This window comes from Triticum aestivum, chromosome 2D (assembly GCF_018294505.1).
Source record: "Triticum aestivum cultivar Chinese Spring chromosome 2D, IWGSC CS RefSeq v2.1, whole genome shotgun sequence".
NCBI lineage: Eukaryota > Viridiplantae > Streptophyta > Magnoliopsida > Poales > Poaceae > Triticum > Triticum aestivum.
Genome location: NC_057799.1, coordinates 109278036 through 109302338, shown reverse-complemented (window position 1 = coordinate 109302338; position 24303 = coordinate 109278036). Strand labels below are relative to the sequence as shown.

At 43.4% G+C, this 24303-nt stretch overlaps 1 protein-coding gene across 1 annotated transcript; it reads right to left on the bottom strand.

Moving 5' to 3' along the window:
* Positions 1-3921: 3921 nt before the first annotated feature.
* LOC123048953 (E3 ubiquitin-protein ligase EL5) lies at positions 3922-4654 on the bottom strand. The gene has a single exon (XM_044471963.1). The coding sequence runs from the start codon at positions 4579-4581 to the stop codon at positions 4051-4053; it is 531 nt and encodes a 176-aa protein (XP_044327898.1). The 5' UTR covers positions 4582-4654; the 3' UTR covers positions 3922-4050.
* Positions 4655-24303: the final 19649 nt, after the last annotated feature.

Genomic DNA, 24303 nt, shown 5'->3' with positions numbered 1-24303 from the left:
TGGGGAAAGGCGGCCTGCGCGTTTGCAGGTCAGCCGACGCCCGAATAGCCTAGAAAAAGGCTAAATAAGTGGCCCCGCTACCACATGACTCGGTCGTCGTGGTGATAGTAGGGAAGAAAAGTTTATTTTCCTTCTAGAATATAAGAAAAGCTACATTTTACCACATCTAACTGACACGAAACAAGCCCGTGAGGCAGTCCTACATAATATAATTTGGACCCGAATATCTAGCAAACGTCATATTTTTAGGTATGGCAAATTAAACTTTTTTTATGCCAAATTATGTTTGCCGAAGATGACAAATTTAGTTGGCAGGTATGACAAATCTGTCTCAATTGATTTTTTTGGCAGGAAATTACCGTGCTTGCAAACTAAATTTGCTAAGATCATCTCAATATAGATTGCCATGAAAAAACATTAGATCTGTAGCGTTTCCATTTAATTTTTGCCGGCCTAACGTTGCACACACACACACACACACACACACACACACAAATGTCTTACTACCAGGCCGACACAAATAATAGCGATAGAACAAGGAAACCCATTCTCGGTGCTGCGTGTATTGTGTGTGTGTGTGGGGGGGGGGGGGGTCAGTTTTCTTATGATTTTCACTTTTTTGTCACTTTTTCCGTTTTATTTATAGATTTGTTCTTTACTTTTATTTAGATATTTTCTTTCCTTTTTTAAGAATAAATACAAACATGTTTTCATCAATACATGATACATGATTTTTTTTAAATGTGTTGTGGCAATACCTAATAATAGCGGGGATCCTAATTCGCCCGATAAAGCACACACTAAGTTGAAAGAGAAAGACTCTATATATATATATATATATATATATATATATATATATATATATATATATATATATATATATATATATATATATATATATATATATATATATATATATATATATATATATCAAGCCCTCAGTCATGGTCAACAACAGGTCAATAATGAGAAAAGGATAAGAAGACCAACTCAAGAGGTGCCAAATAAGCCAAATGAAGAAACAAGCTCAAGAAGATAAGCCATGGTGGAGGGATAAGAGGGTCTGGTCCACCTTGGATGATGCTTTGCTACTCCAAGTAATTGATATGCAAGCAATTGGTCAGCCCCAAGTGCAATTAAGAAGCAAGTTTTTCCCTTAATTAACAAACCAAGGTATCAATCGGTAGAGATAATACCCCCAACCTCAGTCAAGCAATCCGGCAAAACAGATTAAGAAGTCACTTGTGTCCCCAACATTTGTAGTGAGTTTTTCAGTATCACTAGTTTTGTTAATTGCAACAATTTATCATGTATAGTATAACATGGTTGGACGTATTTTGTATTTTCGGAACAAATAGTTGCAAAAAATAAAAGTGCACCTACAAGGAAATTTGCAAGTTTTTTCTTATGATGAGAATTCGGCCTGGATTTATAGGTTTACTAGTAGCATCTCGTCAAATCAAACTATCATGAAAAATCATAGCATATGTTGTGATAATGCTACATAGGTCGTATGTCCATAAACCCACTAGACCGGCTACTATCGTATCTAAAGGCTAGTACTCTGCACAAGTGACTGACTACCATCATGACACCCAAGTATTAGGTAATAAAATAAAGCATTGCACTGAGCAAGATGGCATACAATAATATTCCCCTCTTCCCAAGTCATCACCATGAGAACAAGTCAGACATCTTTTTATCCTTAGTAAGGTGGATTCGTCTAGGTTTTTTGTTGTCTTGCAATAACCGCAAGTACATGCCTAATAGGGATCTACTCTGTCAAATGCAAACGGGTCCATGCATTGATTTTTCATCTACAATGGCCAATAAGTAGACTAATGAATGAGAGAGCAATATACAATTACATCTCATCCAAATAACATGAATAATTTGATTATAAAGTAATAATGCATCACGTAGCAAATAGACTCACTGCAAAAATTACATCAGATGGGCCACATCATTGCATTTGAGGTATGAGAGAAGATGCTACATAGCTACTACTAAGAACTCGTATTCAATGGAATAAACTACTCACACCTCATCATGGGAGCAAACAAAGATCTATATTGATGAAGAAGGCGACGACCCCCCCCCCCCCCCCCCCCCCCCGCCCCATTCAGAGTTTCAACCATAGCTGCCGATTGATTTTTCCCTCAGATCGTGAGGTGGTGACATAAAAAAAAGATAAGTCTGAGGGAGTTTTCAGGGTATTTATGAGACAGTGAGGGAAAGAGGGAACTAGGGACTTGCTATAGGCCTAGGATGCATGATCCTTATGGGCCACCCCTCGCCCACCCTTTTGGAACAGGTCCCATTATGACTTAAAACTTAGTCCATGGTTTTCTCTCAATTTTCTTAATTATGACAAATACGCGTTTCACCTCAAACAGAACTCCGGAGACAGAAATTGGCCGATTGACAATTTGTTAATTGGTTAGTAAACAAAAATACATATAACAAGATTATGGTGTAAAATTTACCAAAAATACATATACAATTATGATGTATCAATCATCTCTTCTAGCATCCTTACCGCTTCCATGTAAACCACATGCATAAATCTCTACCATACGCGCCCCTGGCGGACACATCTTCCGGTCATTGGGATCCGATATCATCTAATCCTCGTATTGCAGGTCCTCACAATTGTGCACCCCATCTCCACATTCCATAGAACTATGCCCCATGATGCTAGCTACATACCTCACAGAAACTTATTTTTTTCTTGCATAGAGCACCTAAAGTATTTTTCTCTGCTCATCTTATGGTGTGAACACAATAAACCTCGCCAGCGAATCCTGCACCTTCAATTGTACACAAACCCACACATAATTCTTCCCTGGTGGTGAAAATGGGTTCATCTCCATGGACATTGCGTCCCGACCCTCTGAGCTAACTGTTTCACAACCCCTCCTTGAAGTACAAAGGTGTGGGACCTCATGAATTTGTACCTATGCCTAAATCCTATCAAACTTGACCGCCACTGGCTTCGTAGAAACATCATATGTCTCGATCATAAGTTCATAACCCCGTAAGGGGCAAAAAGTCCATGGTCCCTCCTTGGTGACACGTTTTCAGTCCCCCTGGTAGTTCATCTCGAGTATGAACAAATTTTCCTTGACCGAACAGAATGAAAAGACCCGAGCCAAACTCCAAGCATATACCATGGAGTCGTAAAAGCAATTGACGCTAAAGGTTTTCTAGATTTCACCTTAGAAACCTCCATCCAACACATTTCTTGGTCCTCCTTCAGATGATCCACATCAGCCTTCGCAAGAAAAACGCCGTCCAACTCTTTGTCTTCTAGTTCGAGATATTTTGCGGATCATTGAGGTCAACATGCACCTTATTCCCTTTACCCCCCCCCCCCCCCCATCGAATCCTAGGTTGAAGTCTAATCTAAGGCAACTCTCGTGCTCCTAACAACAACTCCATGTTGGTTGACCTCGCCGGGGCTGGATTTTTTCGAAAACCCAAAGAAAGCACGTTGACTATGGAGACAATTTCTCTATTACAAGTCAATCTCAAGAACCAATCAGATGCGTTTATGTATTCCCGCAAAAAAAAGTCGCCTACTAGGCCGCCATCCCAATCGCAATCGCCCATGGGTTATCCGCCACTTATATGCTGCAAGAGGCAGCATATAGCATTCGTGGTCAACACCAACTCTTGTGATGTCGACCAATAGTATGGGCATCGGAGATGATTTCTTGTCAAAAAAGAAAGATTAGAAGAAAATAAAGCGCGTTGACTATGAAGATGACTCTCTATTACAAGTCAATGTCAAGAACCAATAAGAGATTTTTATGTCAGAACCAATCAGACTGGATCAACCATTTCATCCTTCTATTCACAATTGATCCTCCCCAATCTACATTCAAGCATCAACGACATCCAGAGAAAGGGTAGAGAACATGACAGGTGAAACTAGTTTGGTGCAGAATTCTTGGTACGCACTCGTAGTACAGTAATTTCTACATCTGATATGTACAAAAATATGCTACAGTACATAGCACAGAAAACTCTGCACAAATCTCGCATCGATCACACAGGAGGCACCTGGTCTTTCGAAGGGGGCTCTACCGTGGCCCTGCACAGAGGGCAAGTGGAGTGGGAGTGCAACCAGGTGTCGACGCAGCCTACATGGAACAGGTGCATGCACGCCGGCAGCTGCCTCACCACCTCCCCTTCCTTCACCAGGCTGAGGCACACCGCGCACTGCGCCCACCCGCGGCCGCCGCCGCTGCCTTCGCCACGACCGTCCGGACCGTCGTTGCCGCGGACGGCCACGCCTCTGTGGTACAAGAACGACGGCAGCGCGGCCACGGCCGTGGGGCTCAGCCCACCATCGCCGCCGGCACGCACCAAGAACGGCCGGGCGCCCACGAAGACGATCCTGCGGCCGCCAGCGCGGCGCGGGCGGCAGCACAGGCAATCGAATAGGGCGATTATGAAGACACAGACGGCGGTGACGCTGAAGCCGATGACGAGGAGGGCGAGCGTGTCGTGGGTGCTGTAGCTGCCACCGTCCGCCGAGTAGGGCAGCGTCTTGTTGGAGCTCGAGGATATCGACATGGCCGGTCGACGAACTGCTCTAGCTAGTTTCTAGCCGTGTCACCTATCAGGTAGCTTAGCTCGTCTGCAAGCTTTGAGCTGTATTGCTGGTATGTTATATTCTTGGAGGCTGAGCCTGGAATTGGCCGCTATATATGCAACGCTAGAAGTCAAATATATTCCGAGTTTTTTGAGCGTTTCAAGGACGGCAGTTATGCAACTAATGTTAGATTAGTCACATAACTAGTCACCAATCGTAATCATCTCTGTATGGCGTCATGCATAACACGGTACACTGGAATATCCAAATAGATCAAAATCATTCGTGATCTAAGTTCATGTCATGCTTTCCATTATTTATGGCCATTGTTCTTATCCAAACCATATATGGCAATTGTTCGGATGGCCCTTTCATCCTGTTAGACAGTCGTCTTGTAGGTTAACAATTACAACTAGCTAGGTTTCTCAACCACTGACATAACCAAATGGTGACATTTGCCACTGACATAACCAAATGATGACATTTGGCAACTCTGATTAGTTAAGTTAATCAATCATTGTTCATTTGTGTAGTAGGTCAATGGAATAGGCAGCAGTTATGGATATATCCTGAAGTTTCCGTTGTTTTCTTTTTCTGACAACATGCCCAGAGGGAATTCATTTTTTGCAGGAAAATAGAGGGCCTTATTAATCATTAGGCATACTACAGTTCCGGAAGCTAGTCGGCTTCATGGAGCCTCGTATTCCTTTTCTTTCTTTTTGTTTTCTCGTTTGGGCATGCCTGTGTTGTTGCCCCTGTAGATCCTTAAAAAAAATCTAACACATGAACATGATGTTGGGATATGGTGATTTGCTTTATGTACAAAGCGAGGCGAAAGTCTGCTTCAAGACCATAGCCGTAGCATGAATTCTCACAAAAGAAGATAGTTCAAGGCTAAACTTATTCTGCTAGCTGCCTCCTACATTTACAAACTTAATCTCTTTATCATCATTGATGAAAACTTCCACCCGCGTTAATGATGTTCACATACCGCGACCAAACATGAGAATTAGATGAAATATGTAAAATAGCCACCCCGCGGTCCAACTCAAGAATAATAATCGGGTGTGCTGAATAGCAAATATAATTCCTTCACGGTAGGCTTCAAACTCAGATTCCAATGCATCGGTACAGTTCGGCATGCCAAGAAGGTAATCTCTCTATTGGCATCACGTAACACCATCATCTAGAAGATGGCAATCCAGCCCATGAGTTCCGGTAACCATGGACACCCACCCCGAACGGGGTTTGGGTTATTGTCTTCACCCATAGGGTAACCTGATTAGTTTGTGAGTGGAATATGAAACATGATTAATATTAGTAATTATACTCAATTATTTTACATGACAAATCTTATTTAGAAAATTCACTAGACGTAAAAACATTTGTCTATGCAGTTCATCTAGCAGCCAGTTACGAACAAAACGGAGGTATCAATGCTTAGCTCGCAATGTGCAGCCAAAGTCGTTTTTTTAGCGCAGTGTGCAGCCTCTTTGTTTTTTAGTGTAGTGTGCAGCGGAAGTGCCCAACCATGCTAGAGCAATAAGTCCACACAACACACAGGTACACCATGTGAAGCCCAAGTTTTTTTCTTGTTAGAACTATTCCCTCCGTTCCAAAATATACCTCGGTTTCACGTGCTTCAATTTTAACCATAAATTTAACTAACGAGACCGACTGCGGCGGGAGCAAAATTTATACCAGTGAATTCACATTCAAAAGAAGTTTTCAATTGTATAATTTTTGCTCCCGTCACGGTCGGTCTCGTTACTTAAATTTATGGTCAAAGTTGAACCTCGGAAAGTGCAGGCACACTATATTTTGGAATGGAGGAACTACTACTTATTGGGACCTCATATATGTCGCATTTTCCGACAAATAGTCCAAGATTGGCACAGACGACTGGCCGACTGGGCCACGCCCTCGCGGGATCGACCAAAAGACCTCACGCTATAGAGAGCGTGAATGTGTGATGCCTGCTGTGAAGAGGAAGATAACTTCCACCCATTCTGCCGGTGTCCGCTCGCAAGAGATTTATGGCGCTGCATGTCCTCCGTTTGGTCTCTACCAAACTTGAATGAGATTCGGAATTCGGGAAGGGAGTGGTTGTTACATTTGCTTGACCGAATGCCTTGTGAGATGAGAAGTTTGATCTTGTTGACATTCTGGCGGAGCTGGTTTGTTCGGAATGAAATTGTCCATGATAAAATTCCGCCACCTGTAGAAGCATCAAAACACTACCTGTGCAGTTACTTGGAGACCTTCAAGTATATAAAGAACGATTCAGGCCTTGAATCATCAAATAGTCTTCATCTAAGCAAAGGTAAAACTCCAGTTTGTGTGGTGCGTATACCAATATCTTCAGATTTGTCTGTAGAGAAAGGTCCCTCTTGGTGCTCGCCAAGGGCTGGGAGAGTAAAGCTGAACTCGGACAAGTCCTTCGCCTCTGATGGTAAAGCAGGAGCTGGCATGGTGTTAAGAGACTCTAACGGTGCAATCATCTTCTCAGGTGTCGTACGCTGTACAGGTGCAGGGATGCCCTGGAAGCAGAACTTTGCGCGTGTATGGTGGGTTTATCCTCTTCCCTTATGAGAACGAAGCTACCTATTGATGTAGAGGCTGATTCTTGGAACTAGTGAAGCTGGTGCAGTCCAATAACATCGACAGATCAATTTATGCTTATCTTATCAGAGAGATCAAGCTGATGATGAGTCTTAGGGAGACTAGTATTACTCACATTCGTAGATCCCAAAATAAAGTTAGTGATTGGTTGGCTTCCTTCGCTAGAGAGGAAGGTAGAACTATGACCTGGGTAGGATTTGGTCCTCCCAGAGCTGTGGACCTTGCTGTATCAGAGTGTAACATTGCTGGGGTTTGAGTGATACAACTTTCAGTTCGCAAAAAAAGCAGCGCAAAACTTTAAGAAGCAACAACAGAACATATCCAAATATTTTCCTTTTGTTTTTTTTGTTTTTACCGTCTTCCCATTTTATTATCTGAATTTTTTTTACTTAAGAAAACAGATATTTTCGAAAAATGTTTGGAAATTCACACAAAACAACATGATTTTTAAAAAATGTTTGTCATTTTGAATTTTTTTAGAGAATTCCAAAAAAGTTTGATTCTGAAGTTTGTTCAAAAAAGTAAAAAAAATTGTTTGTGCTATTCCATAATTGTGTATGTTTTTCAAAAATATTCAAAAACTTCAAACTTGTTCATTTTCACAAAAAACTTGGGATTTAAAAAACAGTCACCTTTTAAGAAAATAATTTTTTTGCAAACATAAAATAAAATTCTATGAGATGAGAACACTTTTCAAAATTTTTGAACAAAATTGTTAAAAATCTGAAAATATGCATATTTCTGAAATTATGAATATTTTTTCGAACATGTGAATGTTTTTTCAAATGGGAACATTCTTCTGAACATCTGTAAAAAATTGAAAACGGATCATTTATAGAATAACAAATCAATATTTTAAAACTTGAACATTTTTTCAAAATCCCAAACGAAATCTTGAAACACGATTTTTTTCCTTCTGGCCGTGTACTAAGTTCCTGAAGGGAGCTCCTATTTAGTGCCATGCGCTCTGGCGAACGAGCCGGGCGCACCATCCGTATTTGCGGGGCTGGACGCGCACTGTTTTTTTCCTTTTTATTTTAATTTTCTGGTTTGCTTATTCTTCTTTAAGATAACGATTAATAATGGTAAATTCCGAAAATCTGAATTTTGAAAAAATCCTCATGAAATCAAAAAATGGCCACGGATACAAAAAATGTTTGTAATTTAAAAAATGTACATATATTTAAAAATTGTTCATGAGTTTCCAAAAATAAGGTCCATGAATTCAGAAAATGTTCATCAATTTGTAAAAAAATATTAAAATTTTGATAAAGAATTTTTTCACGAAAAAAAAATTTGTGTTCATGTTCTGAACATGTTCGTGAATTTGAAAACATGTTCATGATTTTCTAAAACATGTTCGCAAGCGTAAAAAATGTTCACTAATTTCAAAATTTGTTCCCAAATTTAAAAAAATCATCCATCCAAAAAAATGTTCATGAGTTTCAAAACAATGTTTGCGTTTGTAAAAGCATGTTCATGAATTTGGAAAACGTTCTCGACTTCAAGAAAATGTTCACGAATTTTGAAACAAGTTCATGATTTCCGAAACAATTAACTATGTAGAAAATTGTTCAAAATTTTGTAACTGATCAAAATATAAGGCTGAAAAATGAAAGAAACAATTAAAATGAATGAAAAATTAAAAATAAAGGAAACGAAAACAATAATGTAAAAAAGTAAAGGAAAATGAAAAGGGAGAAACAAATAGAATGAAAAAACTAGAAATGCATCCGGTTTGGAAGGTTCTAGAACCTTCCCAAAACCTGAAACAAGCTATGTTGGGCCAGCCTAATCTTACGCAGCGTCGAAGCGGGGATTGCGCGCGCTAAATAGGATCCCCGGATCCCGAGATCTCCTATTGCACATTTTTTTCGTCCAATAAGAACGTCACCTGTGTACCGGGCCATCACACGAGCAACTGTTGTTTTTCCCCATTTGGTTTTTAGAAAAAAAAACTCAAAAAAAAACATATTTGAAAAAAGACTTGAACTTTTTGTTAATATTTGAGTTTTTATAAAAATAAAATATTTTTTAATATTTTTTGAAAAGATGAACATTATTTCAAATTTGTGAACAATGTTTGAAGACGCTGTTATTTTTTTAATTTGTGAATAAAATTTTTCAAATTACGATTTTTTTTAAAAGTAAAGTATTTATGAATTTCATTCTTTTTTCACAAGAAAAAAGAAAGAATTTTCAACATTTTTATAAAAATATGAATAAATTTTGGTATTTTGCACTTTTTAAAAAAATACATGAGAAAATTTTGAAAGCCCCACCATTATGTTGTTTATGTTTTTTGTTTTGGTTTCTTGTTTTTTTTTTGTCTTCCACGACACCCAACCCAGAACGTGGGAGCTTCTTTGACTGGGACGGCCGAGTGTCAAACTAACAACAAGTAGTAGTGTGCGAAAATCCCAAAAACAAAATGTCCCATGAGTGCCATGGTTTGAACCGCGGACTTCCTGTTGGTCCACTCATCTTGGAAGCCACGGAAACAGACTAGTTATAGTGATAAATAGTAGCACGTAGTTTAAAGAACTAAAGGTAGCATGTAACTATACATTATTGGAAAATTGCAAACAAATTTTCAAGTTTTGAACACTTTTTCAAAATTACAAACAGTTAAAAAAATTAAAAACTATGAAGAAATTTTTAAATTCCAAAACATTTTTTGAATTTGTAAAAATAGAACTTGAAAATGTGAACATCTTTTGAAATTTGGAGTAGTGTTTGAAAACACGAACAATTTGAAAAAAATAGAACATTTTTTGAATTGGCGAATACAATTTTTGAAAACGCCAACATTTTATAAAATGCTAGAATTTTTTTTAATCGGTGAAGAAACTACCCTTATATACAAAAGGATATGACTCAAAAGGGTGTGTCTCATTGTATGTAACTATGAGATTTCAAAGAAAGGTGGGGAACTATCTCAATGCGTTGGGAACTAAATCATATAAATTGTGGCTTGAAAAAACACATGAAAACTTGGGTCCCTCCGACTCAGTAGCATATCTTTCAAAAAACAAAATGGGTCGAAGACGGGCCTACAACTGGGACACTTAAAAAATGGATTCGGCCCAAAAAAGAAAGAAAAAACGTTGAGCAGCTAAAAGGACAAAAAAATGAAAAGGTGGACTAGTGACTGTCAGGGTCGGAGCTCACATTTTGCGTATTTAAGATGGAAATGTGCCTGGCATAAAAATTGGTCGCTCACCTTAGTTGCATGTTGATGTGAACTTGTAATTGCAACAAAAAAACATGGAGCCCAATTGCAAGTCGGTGATGGACTTGCAATTAGGGCGAAGAATAAAAAAGGAAGACCTACTCGCAAAAACGAGGGTGGGCTTGTACTAAGGCAACAAAAAAGGCAAGTAGAGGGTGGGCTTGCAACTAAGAGCGGAGAACAAAAAATGGTATGTGCTAGTTGTAAGCTGATCGAGGGTGGACTTGCAAACTGAGGCGACAACAAAAATTTGAGCTAATTTGCGAGCTGAGGGTGGACTTGCAGCTGGAATGGAAATAAACTACATACGAGCCCAGTTGCGAGTCAAGAATGGACTTGCAACTTGGAAACTAAACAAAACTATGATACCTGTAGCGAGTCATGGGTGGACTTGCAACTGGGACAAACACGTACCTAGTTGCGAGTCGGGGTTGACTTCCAACTGGGATAAAAAATAAACTATAGTCATAGTTGCGAGTCGAGTGTGGACTTGCAAATGGAATGAAAAATAAACTACAATCCTTTTTGCAAGTCAAGGCTGGACTTGCAACTAGGACAACTACGCAAAACTATAATCCCAGTTGCGAGTCGAGCGTGAACTTGGAACTGGGACAAATATGAAACCACATTCCCGGTTGAGAATCAAGGCATGGAGTTGCAACTGGGATGACACAAACTACGATCCTAGTTGCAAGTCAACAAAGTTGCAACTGGACAGCCACACAAATCTACAATAGCATTTGGGAGTCGAGATGGACTTGCAACTGGGACAATAATAAACTACGAGCCCAATTGTGAGTCGAGCGTGGACTTGCAATTCGGGCAAAAAACAAAACACAAGTCTAGTTGCGAGTCGAGGGTGGACTTGCAGTTGTGACAACTATGAAACTATGAGCCCGGTTGTGAGTCAAGGGTCAACATGACAAATTATGGGACAAGTTGTGAGTCAAGGGTCGACTTGCAACTGAGATGAAAAATAAAATACATGCCGAGTTGCGAGTCAAGGGTGGATTTGCAACTGGGATGAAACACACTACGGTCCTAGTTGCTAGTCAAGGGAAGACTTGCAACTTAGACAACTACACAAAATTACGATACCATTTGCGAGTCAAAGGTGGACTTGCAATTGGGAGAAGAATATAATACAAGCCCAATTGTGAGTCGAACATGGGCTTGCAACTGGGATGTAAAACAAAAGGCATGCCCAGTTGCGATTCAAGGGTGGATTTGCAACTAGGACAACTACGATCTCATTTGCTAGTCAAGGATGGACATGCAACTTGGACAACTATAAAAATACGAGCCCCCCCCCCCAAATTGCATGTCGGGGAGTGGACTTGCAATTGGGAGAAGAAAAAGGCGCTCCCCCCTAATTGCGTGTTGGAGGTGGAGTTGCGACTCGGACAAAAATAATCGCCCCTAGTTGCGTGTTGACGGCGGAGTTGCAATTCGGACAAAAAATGGTTGGGCCTAGTTGCATGTTAAGCATGGACTTGCAACTGGGACGAAAGAGGGTTAGGGTCAGTTGCATTGAGAGTAGACTTGCTACTGGGACGAAAAGTGATGGGGAGCATCCCAAGGTCATCCCCATGGACCTACCATCGTCTCACCAAGTGCCTAGTGGACCCATGACACGAGCACGTGCAAGAGCTCTCTAAACCGAGGTGACATCTCTCCTCTCACAATTCCACTTTGATGAACATGAGACATGGCTACTACCTCAAACGGAAACGTTATGCATGCTCAGGTACCAAGGAGTTAGCCATGGAGAAGCTAAGGAGCAAGGAGAGTAAGAAGAGGAAGATGGACGTGAAGATGGAGAAGAAGTAGGGCAAAATCAGCAGAAGCCCGGATGATCCGGACCGCCATCCGGACGATCCTGACCCCGGCCCAGACGATCTGGCTAACCCGCCCGAGGACACCCGAAGCTTCACCACGAAGCCGGATCATCCGGACCCAGTCCCGGATCATCCGGCCACACCCGGACGTCTGGACCAGGACCCGGACATCCGGACCTTCCGCGGCGCCCACGACACAGCCGGGCCATCCGGACGCCGGCCCGGATCATCCGGACCCCCGAAGCCCGGATCATCCGGACAGTGCCTGCGTGCATGATGTTGGGCCGAGGCCCATGTACCCCTTTGCCCCCAACTTCTATATATACGACTCCACCACCTCTTTCTAGGATCAGCATAGGTTTAGCTCATATGTGAGGATAGCTTTTGCTCATCCATACGGATCTACTCCACGAGAGAGACCGCGGCCCCTCTTCGGAGAAGATCCACGTTGGATTCAAGACCCCCTCTTGGGTGGCCCCATCAAGACCTCCTTGCGGAGAAGAACCGGTTACCCTATGTATCGTCCTTTGTTGGTTTTGGACCATGTGATCTGTATGTGCACTCGGATCTAGCATATGTGTGACTATATCTTGTTGGTTTGAGAGATCCTCTTGTGTTTTCCCTCGTTTCCCCCTCGTGTTCTTCGTGTTCTTAGTCGGGATCCGCTCCTTTTGTGAAAGATCGGCTGTTTAGGGTTCCACCCCACATCATCTTGGTATCATGATCCACGTTGATCATGATTCAGAGCCTCTCCTCTTCGTTTTCTAGCTTGATTTTGTTGTTTTTCGTCCTAATCCAAAAATACCCACAAAAATAGCCCCCCAAAAAAATTCTTGTGATTTGTGAGTTTTGATGAAGTTTTGTTGGTTTTGATCCATGCATTTGTTGTGTTGCAAGTGGATCTTACCTTTCCCCACCATCTCCACCTCGCAATCCATCCAAAATCCTCGGATTTGTCCCCGCTCTCGAGTTCATCCCGAGCCAGCCCCGAGCGCAGTTGACCCGCCCGGATCATCTGGCTTCCTCTGTCGAACCTGCATTTTCTGTAGTTTTTATCCACCGCCACCTACGCCTCCGCATACCCACTTCGACCACCACCACCTAACTTCCGCAAACCCATTCGATACACCAAATCTTACCACCACTTGACTGCTACCAACTCTGACACATTTCGCCGCATTTGGTTTTGAGAATTTGAGTTGTGGTTCACCGTTTCCTAACGTGTTTCGGCTACTTAGGGACGGTTCGACATCAACATCACCACCTCTCATCTTCGCCGAGGACTACTACGAACGGCTACATCATTTTGGTATCAACCTCATCTTGGTATCGTGATATCATCATACTTTCTTGCATTTGCATTGATAACCCCATAGCCTTACTTTTGCGTCACTTACCCATCGAGACTAGCCTTTGAGTATTACCGGCAACGTGACTTGTGCACATTAGTGATCATACTTCCCATAGCATACATACCATATCATCGGGTTGCATATCTCGTTATCATCTCTTGTGTCACAAAGATGTCATCGCATACACAATTGCTATCTTGGTTCGTGAAGCATTGCATGAGAAAAGAGCTCAACACACAATGAGCCAAACAAGCTTCTAAGCAAAAGGGAAAGCTAAGCAAAGAGCTTATAAGCAAGAACCATAGCATCATACAACATTAAGATTGTCATACTCGATCATCTTGGATCATATCATCGGAACATCATACATAGAGCATGCTTGGGATAGAAGTCGTTGCATTTTTGCTTAGTAGGTTGTGCACAAGTTCGTATCCGCCTATTGTGCAATCGTGCTAGCGTCTCTCTAGTGTTGTGCAACAAGAGCATTTTCGTGGACTCCACATTTTGGCTCGTTCCTTGGTTGCACGACCCCACTTATCTATTTGCGTGTGTGTTTCCGTGTACCTATCTTGCTATTGGTCTACTTGTTGCATTTGCAAATTGCGAATCTTTTCCAACATTATTGAGTCTTGCTTACTTTCACATCAAAATTTGTGCCACCATCCTAACCAAGCTCCACCATAAGCTTTTACTTGTGTAGGTGTGAGAAACCGACAAGAATTGGTAACCAATTGTGCTATTTCCTTGTTATACATTGGAGTGATCATTGATCCATCTTCAACATCGGTCAAGGTACATTTGGTATAAGTTCTTCTCTTTCACCCACTCACATATTTTGTTGCAATGATGGATAGGCCAAGTACTTCTACCAACCCACTCTTCCTTGAGAAAGATGACGATCCGAGCAACTACGTCACCAAGCTACACCTATTTGGAACGCAACGAGCCTTGCATGAAGAGAAACTAGCAATGAGCGACCGCATCGACAACCTCGCCACCGACTTGCGACTCTCCGAGCAACGTACAAGAGACTACTTCGACCACAAGCTCGATGAACACAAGCATGAGAATGACGCAAGAATGGATGAGTTCGTGCCTTGTTGGTCAACCGCTCTTCTACCACAGACGGAGCCGCTCGAGTCGACACTCCGACGACACTATCTCCGGCTCAATTACCCCGACATTGAATACTCTTCGTCGTGCCACGCGTCAAGATCGTCAAGCCAACCGCAATCCTCTACATGACACCTTCTCTCAAGAGCACCGACATCGTCAAAACCAAGCTACATTCGCGCAAGCACAAGAATGGCAACGTCAACGCCAACAAGAACAAGAGGAGCGAGCGCGCCAATGAAGGAAATATGCCCTAGAGGCAATAATAAAGTTGTTATTTATATTTCCTTATATCATGATAAATGTTTATTATTCATGCTAGAATTGTATTAACCGGAAACTTAGTACATGTGTTAATATATAGACAAACTAAGTGTCACTAGTATGCCTCTACTTGACTAGCTCGTTGAATCAAAGATGGTTGAGTTTCCTAGCCATAGAAATGAGTTGTCATTTGACTAATGGGATCACATCATTAGAGAATGATGTGATTGACTTGACCCATTCCGTTAACTTAGCATTCGATCATTTAATATATTGCTATTGCTTTTTTCATGACTTATGCATGTTCCTATGACTATGAGATTATGCAACTCCCGAATACCGGAGGAACACTTTGTGTGCTACCAAACGTCACAACGTAACTGGGTGATTATAAAGGTGCTATACAGGTGTCTCCGATGGTACTTGTTGAGTTGGCATAGATCGAGATTAGGATTTGTCACTCCGATTGTCAGATTGGTATCTCTGGGCCCTCTCGGTAATGCACATCACTATAAGCCTTGCAAGCAATGCAACTAATGAGTTAGTTGCGGAATGATGTATTACGGAACGAGTAAAGAGACTTGCCGGTAACGAGATTGAACTAGGTATTGAGATACCGACGATCGAATCTCGGGCAAGTAACATACCGATGACAAAGGGAACAACGTATGTTGTTATGCGGTTTGACCGATAAAGATCTTCGTAGAATATGTAGGAGCCAATATGAGCATCCAGGTTCCGCTATTGGTTATTGACCGGAGACGAGTCTCGGTCATGTCTACATAGTTCTCGAACCCATAGGGTCCGCACGCTTCATGTTCGGTGACGATCGGTAATATGAGTTTATGTGTTTTGATGAACAGAAGGTAGTTCAGAGTCCCAAATATGATCACGGACATGACGAGGAGTCTCGAAATGGTCGAGACATAAAGATCGATATATTGGATGACTAGCGGGTAAGTTCGGACAAATATCGGAGTACCGGGGGGTTACCGGAACCCCCCGGGGAGTGTATTGGGCCTATTGGGCCTTAGTGGAGAAGAGGAGGGGTGGCCAGGGAAGACTGCGTGCCCCTCCCCCTCTAGTCCGAATTGGACAAGGAGGGGGGGGGGGCGGCGCCCCCTTTCCTTCCCCCTCTCTCCTCCTTCCCTCTTCCTACTCCCGGTGGGAGTAGGACTCCCCTTGGGGCGCGCCTAGGAGGGACGGCCCCTCCCCCTCCTCCACTCCTTTATATACGGGGAAGGGGGGCACCCCATAGACACAAGTTGATCAGTTGATCTTTTAGCCGTGTGCGGTGCCCCCCTCCACCATAATCCACCTCGGTCATATCGTAGCGGTGCTTAGGCGAAGCCCTGCATCGGTAGCATCATCATCACCGTCATCATGCTATCGTGCTGACGGAACTCTCCCTCGAAGCTCTGCTGGATCGGAGTTCGTGGGATGTCACCGAGCTGAACGTGTGCTGAACTCGGAGCTGCCGTGCGTTCGGTACTTGGATCGGTCGGATCGTGAAGACGTACGACTACATCAACCGCGTTCTCATAACGCTTCCGCTTACGGTCTACGTGGGTACGTGGACGACTCTCTCCCCTCCTGTTGGTATGCATCACCATGATCTTGCGTGTGCGTAGGGAAATTTTTGAAATTACTACGTTCCCCAATAGTGGCATCCGAGCCAGGTTTATGCGTAGATGTTATATGCACGAGTAGAACACAAGTGAGTTGTGGGCGATACAAGTCATACTGCTTACCAGCATGTCATACTTTGATTCGGCGGTATTGTTGGATGAAGCGGCCCGGACCGACATTACGCGTACACTTATGCGAGACTGGTTCTACCGACGTGCTTCGCACACAGGTGGCTGGCGGGTGTCAGTTTCTCCAACTTTAGTTGAATCGAGTGTGGCTACGCCCGGTCCTTGTGAAGGTTAAAACATCACATACTTGACGAAATATCGTTGTGGTTTTGATGCGTAGGTAAGAACGGTTCTTGTTCAGCCCGTAGCAGCCACGTAAAACTTTCAACAACAAAGTAGAGGACGTCTAACTTCTTTTTGCAGGGCATGTTGTGATGTGATATGGTCAAGACATGATGCTAAATTTTATTGTATGAGATGATCATGTTTTGTAACAGAGTTATCGGCAACTGGCAGGAGCCATATGGTTGTCGCTTTATTGTATGAAATGCAATCGCCATGTAATTGCTTTACTTTATCACTAAGCGGTAGCGATAGTCGTAGAAGCAATAGTTGGCGAGACGACAACGATGCTACGATGGAGATCAAGGTGTCGCGCCGGTGACGATGGTGATCATGACGGTGCTTTGGAGATGGAGATCAAAGGCACAAGATGATGATGGCCATATCATATCACTTATATTGATTGCATGTGATGTTTATCTTTTATGTATCTTATTTTTCTTAGATCGACGGTAGCATTATAAGATGATCTCTCACTAAACTTCAAGGTGTAAGTGTTCTCTGTGACACCCAAGTTTTTATTTGGATTTTTCAAAAGATTTTATTTGACTTGAGGGGAGTGATTTAAATTTTTCTTCAAGAGAACTCTCCCTCTCATATATTTTTCCTTATGGCAAAAGTTTTATTTGGATTCACCCAAGATCTGCCTTTGGTCTTGGAAGTTCTTGCTTTTCATTTGGACTCAAGACAAAATGTTTTTCATTTGGGAAAATAACTTTTGAAAATCTTTTTGAATTTTGCACTATGGCTTTTGGAAAGTCCTTTGCCACTTTCAACAATTCCTTCTTGCCATGGCCTTAGTGCAAATGCTCTCTCCTAACCCTTCCCTCACCTTTGGATCATGTTTTACACCAAATCCAGCAAGTTGAACCTCCCCATGTATCTATTTCCATTCAAATTCTATTCAAATAAATTTCTGCCTTCTTTTCTAGCACTTGGAGATTTGCAAAGGAACTCCACTTTCTGTCTTGATTTTTGGCCCCAAACCTTTTTCCCCTCCTAGTCCTTTGAACCCTCAACCTAGAACCATGAAGATCCACTGGTCTTCAGTTCAAAATTTTCAAACTACACTTGCTGCAAGTTTGGACCAGATTTGTCAAATTTGGTGAAATTCATTCAAAACCTTCTCCAAAAATTCCAAGTAAAATCAGGCAGCCCCTGGGTGCTTTGAGTGGTCATCTCACCAAGTTACAGCTCCAGAAAAATTCATCTCATTGCAAAATCTCTCTGTCGAACACCTGCAGTGCATGGTCATTGTCAAGTTCAGAGTTTCAGAGATTCAGTTCAGTGCTCGCTGTCGTTTTCTTCAGAGATGGACGTCAATCTCGCCAGTGCCACCGCGTCGCCTTGCTCCTCGTCCCCGCCCTCTTGTTCCTGCACCGCACGAACGCCTGGCGCCTTGCGGGCGTCGGCGACGAGCAGCAGAAGGTGCGCCGCCCCGTGACCGACGCCGGCGGCGGCTTTGCGGACGCCAGCGGGAGACACGGCGCCGACGACGCCACCCAGCGCCGCCCAAACCACCGGAGCTCGCCGCGTGGCCTTCCACTCCCCCGAACGCGCTACCGCTCTCGTCGTGAACCGCAGGGCGCGGAGCGCGCTCTCTACCGCCGTTGAGCCCGTGCGGTCGCCTCACCGTGGACCGACACCTTTACGCCAAGACCATCTCCGTTTAGCTGTAAAATGACTCCAGTAACCTCCACTGATGCTGCCTGGCCGCTTAAACCACCTGCCAATCCACTGCTCCGCCGTAATCGCTCGCCGGAGATTCTCCGTTCACGGCCACCCCGTCGATCCGCCTATAAATAGAGGCCCCGAGCTTCAACTCGAGCACCCACCATCCCTGCACTCCCCCTAGAGCAAGCCTAGCCACTAGTAGAGCCCCGAGGAGGTCTCCTTCCTCGACTCCGGCCGCCGCGACCCGCCACGGGATCCAGCCCGATTCGCCCCCGTGTGCGCTCCTCCACCTCCATTCACTTGCCAATAGCTTCACCTTGCATCACTCGTTCTGACCCGCGCCTCAATTCGTAGTTTGCAGCCCTCCACCGGAGTTCCCCATCCTCACCCGAGCCGCCGTCCGCCGGAGATAGTGTCGCCGTCGACGTGGTGCTCCCCGTTGGACGAGTCCACCACCCACCGACGCGGAAGAAGACGCTGAAGCTCTTGGTACCCTCCGTTTCTCCTAACTCGCCGTGGTTCGACGCCGGCGTCCACCGCAGTCTTCGGGCGCCGGCGAGCTTTTCAAACCTGACATGTGGACCCCGCGTGTCAGCCTCTGTTCTTTTATTCGCGAACCATTTTCTGTTGGCGCCTTCGGGCAAAATACGTCTTCTCCTTTGCGCTTGCGCATTCCCAGCCGAAGCGTTTTCTGTTTTCTCAGTTAAAACCCTGGAACTTTTCTGTTTCATTACAGATAAGTCCCTGGACAGAAACCTTTATAACTTTTTAATAAAAAGGTATTTTTGAGCGATTCTTTTTCTGACAATCTTCAAATTTTGTCTAGTTTTTTATGGGATTTATTTGAAAAATATTTGGAAAAGTTTATGTGTATGTGTTGGTTTTCACGTTAGTACCCGTTTCGTGATTGCCGTAGGTTCCGGAAGAGGTGACGGAGCCGCGAACTTCGCCGAGCTAGACTCCGACTTCTCCGAACCAGGCAAGCATGTTTTGAACATTTGATATGGCAGATGTTTTGCATGTTCACGTGAGAGTTTGTGCGTGGCATATGAGTGTCGGTAAAAACCTCGTTGCTTGTAAGGCAACGACCCGGTTGTTCCAAAGTTGCGATGACCTCTGATGAGAGGTGGCCTAATCATGTGGTGACATGAAGGGCAGCAAGGTGGTACTGTTGTAGCATACCAGCCTTGCGTCATCCGACTTTTTTTTTCGACGTTAACGTGGTTGGAGCTACGTTATCGTTCTTTTCCCGCATGTTCCAAAGTTGCGATGACCTCTGATGAGAGGTGGCCTAATCATGTGGTGACATGAAGGGCAGTAAGGTGGTACTGTTGTAGCATACCAGCCTTGCGTCATCCGACTTCCTCCGACGTTAACGTGGTTGGAGCCATGTTACCGTTCTTTCCCCTTCCGTGCTACCACATGTCTCATTGCCAGGATGCGGTTTAGTAAGTTGGTAACCTCTTTCCGTGTACACACCAAACAGAGAGGCCGGGATGATGGTACCTTGGCCCAGGATTAAAGCCAGTCATTCGGTCAGGGGGCATGGGTGTTTCTGGTTGGGACCGAGAGGGGGGGAACCCCCTTAAAGCGCGCGTATAGAAATTCGATCCCATGCTACGCGAGGTTGTAGCCTCCCCGTCTCAAGGTTTTTCTTGAACGTCGCCGAGGGTGATCCCTGGCTTCGGATGGTTGAATTGGGTGTGTACTGGTTAGACGTGTTTCTTCCAAAATACCGTAGACGGAACTAGTCCCCGTGACTACTGAAATCCGTTGGCTGTGGATAAGTACAAACTCTGCAGAGTCAATTCTTTCCAAATCATCGTATCCATGATCAAGTAGTGTAAACATTATATCCATATCTATCCGTGTGAAAAACTTGTCCCCGGTGAACAAGCTCAAGTGGTAAATTCAGATTTATTGTTATTCCTGTGGATGGACTAACTTTATATTTGTCTCATGCTTGTGATAAATTATGTTCCCGAGCTATTGTATTATTGAGCTACAATATAAGCCCTTTATGTGATGTCGCTCAGACGTCCGACTGTGGCATGCACTGTCTTTATTTTCTGTTAAAAGCCCTTTATGTGGTGTCGCCCCGACGCCGACTGTGGCATTATTATTCTGCATTTTCCTCTCGAGGAGTCTTTCAGACACTCGTTTGGCACCCGCATTATTATTCTGCATTTTCCTCTCGAGGAGTCTTTCAGACACTCGTTTGGCACCTGTATTATTATTCCGCATTTTCCTCTCGAGGAGTCTTTCAGACACTCGTTTGGCACCTGTATTATTATTCCGCATTTTCCTCTCGAGGAGTCTTTCAGACACTCGTTTGGCACCAGTATTACTATTCTGCAGTTTCCGCTCGAGGCGTCATTCAGACCCTCGCTTGGCACCCAGTATTTATTATCTCTATGTCTGATCGCACTGGTTAACTTGTTCATATGCTTCATGTTTACATTTGTTATACCTTATGTCCGAACTGTCTTGCGAGTACTTTCATAGTACTCACCTGGCTTGTTGATTTGGCCAGATGTTGACGAAGGCGATCTCTTGGATGAAGAGTTTGATAGCGCGTCCGACGCCTAGAGGAGTCCCAGTCAGTCCTGCGCGATCCCGGATATCGGTCACTTGTATTGTATACGCTTCCGCCACCCACAATAAGTCTTCTCGAGCCTCACTCCGACGCTCGATGAGTGTAGTCTTCTGGAATCATATCACTCGCTTCGCGGTGATATTTCCACCACCGTTATTATCGTGAGTTAGTAGTTGCCACCCTATCCGCCGTATTGTTTTAGCGGCGTGCATGTAATAAATTGTTGGGCAGTCTCTACTCAACCTTGTATTATATTTAGTACTCCTGGTATTTTTCTTCTGTGACCAAGATATTGTCTACCAGTGAGAAGGAATTCTTCCTCGCTGGTCCGAAAAGGGGATTGGTCTCTCAATAATTATTTTATTGAAAAACCGGTCGTGACATTCTCCCTGAGTATGAACCGTTGCAAAAGTTCGTTGTGCCAAGACACCACGTGATGATCGGGTGTGATAAGCTCTACATTCACATACAACGGGTGCAAGCCAGTTTTGCACACGCAGAATACTCGGGTTAAACTTGACGAGCCTAGCATATGCAGATATGGCCTCGGAACACTGAGACCGAAAGGTCGAGCGTGAATCATATATTAGATATGATCAACATAGTGATGTTCACCATTGAAAACTACTCCATCTCACGTGATGATCGGACATGGTTTAGTTGATATGGATCACGTGATCACTTAGATGATTAGAGGGATGTCTGTCTAAGTGGGAGTTCTTAAGTAATATGATTAATTGAACTTTAATTTATCATGAACTTAGTACCTGATAGTATTTTGCATGTCTATGTTGTTGTAGATAGATGGCCCGTGCTGCTGTTCTGTTGAATTTTAATGGGTTCCTTGAGAAAGCAAAGTTGAAAGATGATGGTAGCATTTACACGAACTGGGTTCGTAACTTGAGGATTATCTTCATTGCTGCATAGAAGAATTACATCCTGGAAGCACCGCTAGGTGCCAAACCCGCTGCAGGAGCAACGCCAGATGTTATGAACGTCTGGCAGAGCAAAGCTGATGACTACTCGATAGTTCAGTGTGCCATGCTTTACGGCTTAGAACCGGGACTTCAACGACGTTTTGAACGTCATGGTGCATATGAGATGTTCCAGGAGCTGAATTTAATATTTCAAGCAAATGCCCGGATTGAGAGATATGAAGTCTCCAATAAGTTCTACAGCTGCAAGATGGAGGAGAATATTTCTATCAGTGAGCATATACTCAAAATGTCTGGGTATAACAATCACTTGATTCAACTGGAAGTTAATCTTCCGGATGATAGTGTCATTGACAGAATTCTTCAATCACTGCCACCAAGCTACAAGAGCTTCGTGATGAACTATAATATGCAAGGGATGGATAAGACAATTTCCGAGCTCTTCGCGATGCTAAAGGCTGCGGAGGTAGAAATCATAAAGGAGCATCAAGTGTTGATGGTCAACAAGACCACCAGTTTGAAGAAAAAGGGTAAAGGGAAGAAGGGGAACTTCAAGAAGAACAGAAAGCAAGTTGCTGCTCAAGTGAAGAAGCCCAAGTTTGGACCTAAGCCTGAGACTGAGTGCTTCTACTGCAAAGGGACTGGTCACTGGAAGCGGAACTGCCCCAAGTATTTGGCGGATAAGAAGGATGGCAAGGTGAACAAAGGTATATGTGATATACATGTTATTGATGTGTACCTTACTAATGCTCGCAGTAGCACCTGGGTATTTGATATTGGTTCTGTTGCTAATATTTGCAACTCAAAATAGGGACTATGGATTAAGCGAAGATTGGCTAAGGACGAGGTGACGATGCGCGTGGGAAATGGTTCCAAAGTCGATGTGATCGCGGTCGGCACGCTACCTCTACATCTACCATCGGGATTAGTTTTAGACCTGAATAATTGTTATTTGGTGCCAGCGTTGAGCATGAACATTATATCTGGATCTTGTTTGATGCGAGACAGTTATTCATTTAAATCTGAGAATAATGGTTGTTCTATTTATATGAGTAATATCTTTTATGGTCATGCACCCTTGAAGAATGGTCTATTTTTGATGAATCTCGATAGTAGTGATACACATATTCATAATATTGAAGCTAAAAGATGCAGAGTTGATAATGATAGTGCAACTTATTTGTGGCACTGCCGTTTAGGTCATATTGGTGTAAAGCGCATGAAGAAACTCCATTCTGATGGACTTTTGGAATCACTTGATTATGAATCACTTGGTACTTGCGAACCATGCCTCATGGGCAAGATGACTAAAACGCCGTTCTCCGGAACAATGGAGCGAGCAACCGATTTATTGGAAATCATACATACCGATGTGTGTGGTCCAATGAATGTTGAGGCTCGCGGCGGGTATCGTTATTTTCTCACCTTCACAGATGATTTGGGCAGATATGGGTATATCTACTTAATGAAACATAAGTCTGAAACATTTGAAAAGTTCAAAGAATTTCAGAGTGAAGTGGAAAATCATCGTAACAAGAAAATAAAGTTTCTACGATCTGATCGCGGAGGAGAATATTTGAGTTACGAGTTTGGTCTTCATTTAAAACAATGCGGAATAGTTTCGCAACTCACGCCACCCGAAACACCACAACGTAATGGTGTGTTCGAACGTCGTAATCATACTTTACTAGATATGGTGCGATCTATGATGTCTCTTGCTGATTTACCGCTATCATTTTGGGGTTATGCTTTAGAGACGGCTGCATTCACGTTAAATAGGGCACCATCTAAATCCGTTGAGACGACGCCTTATGAACTGTGGTTTGGCAAGAAACCAAAGTTGTCGTTTCTTAAAGTTTGGGGCTGTGATGCTTATGTGAAAAAGCTTCAACCTGATAAGCTCGAACCCAAATTGGAGAAATGTGTCTTCATAGGATACCCAAAGGAGACTATTGGGTACACCTTCTATCACAGATCCGAAGGCAAGACATTCGTTGCGAAGAATGGATCCTTTCTAGAGAAGGAGTTTCTCTCGAAAGAAGTGAGTGGGAGGAAAGTAGAACTTGATGAGGTAACTGTACCTGCTCCCTTATTGGAA